General features: G+C 36.3%; 1 protein-coding gene across 1 annotated transcript in view; it reads right to left on the bottom strand.

Moving 5' to 3' along the window:
- xpo5 (exportin 5) overlaps window positions 1-5,156 on the bottom strand; it is a 109,457-nt gene that overhangs the window by 26,343 nt on the left and 77,958 nt on the right. Inside the window, exons 21-22 of the mRNA XM_016507321.1 lie at window positions 3,861-3,964; window positions 3,714-3,773 (exon numbers count right to left, since the gene is read on the bottom strand). Of these exons, the coding sequence (XP_016362807.1) occupies window positions 3,714-3,773; window positions 3,861-3,964 (164 nt within the window). The remainder of the gene's footprint in view (window positions 1-3,713; window positions 3,774-3,860; window positions 3,965-5,156) is intronic.

Raw genomic sequence — 5,156 nt, 5'->3', positions numbered from 1 at the left:
CAATTAAATTCATAAATTCATGTGGAGATTAATGTTTTAAATATAACATTTTGAATACAGAAATATTAAATGATTTAAATAACTGAAATTATACTCAACTCAACTAAATTTTTATTTATAAAGCACTTTCAAAATCATTAAAATGGACGAAAGTGCTGTCCATGAGTAAAAATAATACTAAAATACATGCAAACATAAAATAACAACAAAACATAACATCAAGAAAAACAAGCAGCCAATCCCTCACAATTCTCCGACCTAATCAAACGCCGAAAGCTTGATAAAATAAGTAGATAAGCTAGCCGAGGATTTTATAGAAAATGGTAACACATTCCAGAGAGTAGGAGCCGCAACAGAAAAAGCGCGGTCTCCACTACGCCTCAACCGAGACCGTGGGACGGTTAGGAGCATATTCTGAGAGGAGCGCAGATGGCGTTGAGACTGGTAAGAAATGAACATGTCCTTTATATACTCAGGAGTCTGATCGTGTAATGCTTTATAGACAAACATTAACACCTTGTATTGTATTCTGTATTTTACAGGTAACCAGTGAAGACAGAATACAGGCGTTATATGATCCCGTTTTCTGGTGTTTGTTAAGATTCTTGCAGCAGCATTTTGGACATACTGAAGACGAGAAACCAGGGATTCACTTATGCCTAAATAAAGAGCATTACAATAATCCAGCCGTGTGGAAATAAAGGCATGCAAAACAGTCTCCAAGTCCTTATTTGAAAGGATAGATTTCAGTTTAGACAATTTTCTTAACTGAAATAAAGATGTTTTCACAACGCTGTTAACTTGCCGATCAAAGCGGATTTCAGAATCAGTTCACTTTACCTCAGTCAAACACTTATAAACATTATCAAAAGATGTACAGCCATCACACTCCAAAGGAAAATACAGTTGTAAATCATTAGCATACAAGTGGTAATTAATATTGTATTTCTTAAGAATTGAACCCAAGGGTAACATATATAATGAAAATAAAGTCGGACCAAGAAATTAATTGAGCTTCAAAACTCTTAAAACTTTCAACAGGCTGTATCTTGCATTTAATCATGTTATTAAAAATAGCAGCCAAGCCTCCACCCCGACGATTACTCCTCAGAGTACTTAAGTAGTTACATCCACTTGGTAAAAGCTCAGCAAGAGGGCTCGTTTCAGCATCATTTAACCAAGTTTCAGTAATAAAGAGAAAGTCCAGCCCATGTCTTACATGAAAGTCATTCAGGATGAATGTTTTGTTGACAACTGAACGTGCATTTATCAAAGCCATATGCACAGTGGTCAATACAATGGACCGATTAGAAGAAGAACCACTTAGCTTCATTGACTTCGAATAATTTCATATTCAAATCCCGGCTACACATCTCCAACGCAGCAGATCGAAGTCTCAACAATGTAAAACGGTCATAAAGCAAATGTGAGCAATTCAAGCAGTTTATAAAACAAAAATAAAACAAACAAACAAAACACAGACATCCTAAACGCAGAGCGATGGCAAGCCAACACACTATCTGGCGCCATCTTCTTACATGAAAAGCGCTAAAAATAAAACTAAATCCGCCAGCAGGTGGCGGCAAGTCACTGATTTTATCACTGAATCATTCATTCAATTGATTCGTTCGAATGGCTGATTCATTCAGGAATGAAGCAAGTGACTGTTTTTCTGAATGTGTAATCATGAATCACTGACTCACTAGTTTCGTTCAAAAACACTTTCATTCAGTTAGGTCCTCCAGCCAGTTCTATCAAACCTTTACAATTAATCCAGAACGCGGCAGCAAGATTAATTTTTAATGAGCCGAAAAGAACGCATGTCACACCTCTGTTTATCAATTTGCACTGGCTACCTATAGCTGCTCGCATAAAATTCAAGGCATTGGTGTTTGCCTACAAAACCACCACTGGCTCTGCACCCCTTTACCTAAATTCATTACTTTAGACTTATGTGCCCTCTAGAAGCGTGCGTTCTGCAAGTGAACATCACTTTATTGTGCTGTCTCAAAGAGCCACAAAATCACTTTCATGGACTTTTAAATTAAATGTTCCCTCCTGGTGGAATGACCTGCCCAACTCAATCAGAGCAGCTGAATCCATAGCCATCTTCAAGAATCGGCAAAAAACACATCTCTTCCATCTTTATTTGACCCTCTAACTCTAGCACTCTCTATTCTAATTCTATTCTTTAAAAAAAAAAAAACTTTTAGACACACTATTCATTTAATAACTGCTTGTTTTCTAAAAAAAAATAAAAAATAAAATAAATAAAAACACTAGCTTCTCTATTCTTTTTGTATTCTATCTATTTCTTTTATTTTTATTTATTATACAATTAACAAAAGAAAAAAAGGCCTCACACTAGCTTGCTCTATTCTTCTTCTATTCTATCCGTTTTCTTTTTATTCACTTTGGATAAAAGCATCTGCTAAATGACTAAATGTAAATGAATGGAACTGCTGTGTTTGCTTTTAGGGATGAGCAGAGGCTGAGCTGTTACTTTATTTGGAACTATTTTCGTTGATGAAATAGAGCAAAATCAGGCAGTACTTGTTTATTGAACTGTTGTATTAAATCAATAACACATTTGCAAACTCCCTTAATAATTATTAAAAGCTGTCACTCTCCTTATGGGTGCACAGAAAATGAGAGTGCACGAGTGAGTTCTCAAGACTCGAAAGCACGTGCAAATGATACGTTCCATCGTGTCATCGCGGTATAAGCGCGGAAAGTGAGAAGCTGCAGCCGTGGCGGGGATGATTTTTGGTGTGCTGGCAGAACAACAACACGCTACATGTTTCTTTTCCCCTCATTTTTTCCAATTGACGGAAATCCATCGCAGCGACGGAAAACTTTAAAGGGGTCATATGATGCGATTTCAATTTTTCCTTTGAAAATGCTTGGAGTGTTACAAGCTCTGCATAATGTGCATAAAGAAGATCTGTAAAGTTGCAAAGACTAAATTTCTCCGATAACAAATGCAGACATGGTTTTATGTTTACGTGGCACGATGCAACGCAATGCGTAAAAAGACAGTATAAGTCATTATAATCCATAATTATGTCCCCACTGGATGCAACAAATGCCTCGTTTATAATGGGTTTTGATGTTTTTGTCTCGTCGGTCCGGCCGGGACACGGCATCACAGTATGGTAAGGGGCGTAACATTTCAGTCACACGCTTGAGGTATTCAGCCAATCTCAACGCACTGGATAGCTGGCCAATCAGAGCACACCTCGCTTTTCAGACCGATGAGATTTGTAAAAATCTACGCGTTTCAGAAAGGCGGGGCATAGAGGAGAAACAATAATGTACAGTATGTGGAAAATATTGTTTTTTTGTTTTTTAAACCGCATAAACACATTTCATTACACCAAATACACAAAATAATGTTCTTTTTAGCAACATCATATGACCCCTTTAATGCCTCTAGCTGTGACCTCTGTAAAACCTATTTTAGCCAGACCCCATTTTCAATAAACAGAAGTTTAAGATATTGACATTTTTATTGCACCTCTCCCACTCCATTTTATTGTACCTCTAGAGCTAAATATTTCAAATTAACATACCAGTCCACAGCACTGCTACCACTGTTCTGCACCTTAGTCCCTGTGCTTTTGAGCATAGCTGAAATATTTGTCATGCTTTATGCCAAGTCACAAATAACTGTCTTCAGCAAAAAAGAACAAGGAGGCATGGAAGAGACTCACCATCTACTTCCTCTTTGTTTGCAGATAGCTCTGGAAATTTTCTTGTAATACAAGTCACACCTGGAAACATGTTAACAAAGTTTTTTTTCTTTTGTATAAATTTTTTTTTCAAACTTGAAAAGCTTCACATGCATAAAGGTAACTTACTTAGAAGGTCCATGACTTCCCGTGTGACCAGTCGCAACAGCTGCTCTTCCACCACTTCCTGAGTGACATGGTTCTCTTCGTAGGCCTCATCCTCCTCCTGAGCACTAAAATATGAATAACAAGAATAAAATCAAATCAAATATACCTGCAAGTAGCAATTAAGGGGCCAAGCACAACAGAGGCAAAACAAGGAGGTAAGCAAGCAAGGCAGGGAGCATCCGACCAATTAAAACAAATACTATCACGTGTAATGTGCAATTGCTTATCACTTTTGACCAATTGGTGGCACTACCACCAAAATGATCTGGTGTGGTCAGTGTTGGGTGAGAGTGACACAAGATCCATTTGGGCATCATGCCATCAACTTAATGATAACTTGTACAGTGGTGGCCAAAATTATTAGAACACTATCATTTTGACCAGTTAAAAAATGGTTTTAAGTCCATTATTTCTATCTTTTGCTGTAGCGTGTCAGTAGGAAATATATCTTTTCAAACAATATCAATATTTTCAAACAGCCATTTAGATTTTTTTAATCACTATGGTGTTTATCAAATAACACAAAAACACCAAATACTTATTTACATTACTTGCTCACCAATGGATCTTCTGCAATGAATGGGTGTCTTCAGAATAAGGAAGATGCATTTATTATGGATTATCAATATTTTGGCCAGATACAATAATTTAAAGATAAAACAAACTTAATTATGAATTTGTTTATTACAAACATACAGCATTTCACTTCACAAGATGTTAATTGATAGCCTGGAGTTGTGTTGATTACATGTAGATTATTGTGATGCTTTTAGCAGCAGTTTGAACTCTCATTCTGACGGCAACTATTAACTGCATAGGATCCATCGGTGAGTGATACAATCCATTGGTGAGTGATACAAGCGATATATTGCTAAATTTCTCCAAATCGGTTCCAATTAATTAACAAATTCATCAATTCAATTTTCAGCTATTTTTCTTTTTTGGGTTAACTATTCCTTTAATATAGAAACTTTCCTCTATCTGAGTGCCAAATTTCATAACTTTTCAGCAAGTGGTTCTACAGGCTGCCATATACAGGTGCATCTCAATAAGTAAGAATGTCGTGGAAAAGTTCATTTATTTCAGTAATTCAACTCAAATTGTGAAACTCGTGTATTAAATAAATTCAATGCACACAGACTGAAGTAGTTTAAGTCTTTGGTTCTTTTAATTGTGATGATTTTGGCTCACATTTAACAAAAACCCACCAATTCACTATCTCAACAAATTAGAATATGGTGACATGCCAATCAGCTA

Source organism: Sinocyclocheilus anshuiensis, unplaced genomic scaffold (assembly GCF_001515605.1).
Source record: "Sinocyclocheilus anshuiensis isolate Anshui unplaced genomic scaffold, SAMN03320099.WGS_v1.1 scaffold1938, whole genome shotgun sequence".
Taxonomy (NCBI): domain Eukaryota; kingdom Metazoa; phylum Chordata; class Actinopteri; order Cypriniformes; family Cyprinidae; genus Sinocyclocheilus; species Sinocyclocheilus anshuiensis.
Note: the sequence above shows the minus strand (reverse complement) of the source record. Positions and strands in the feature narration are given on the sequence as shown.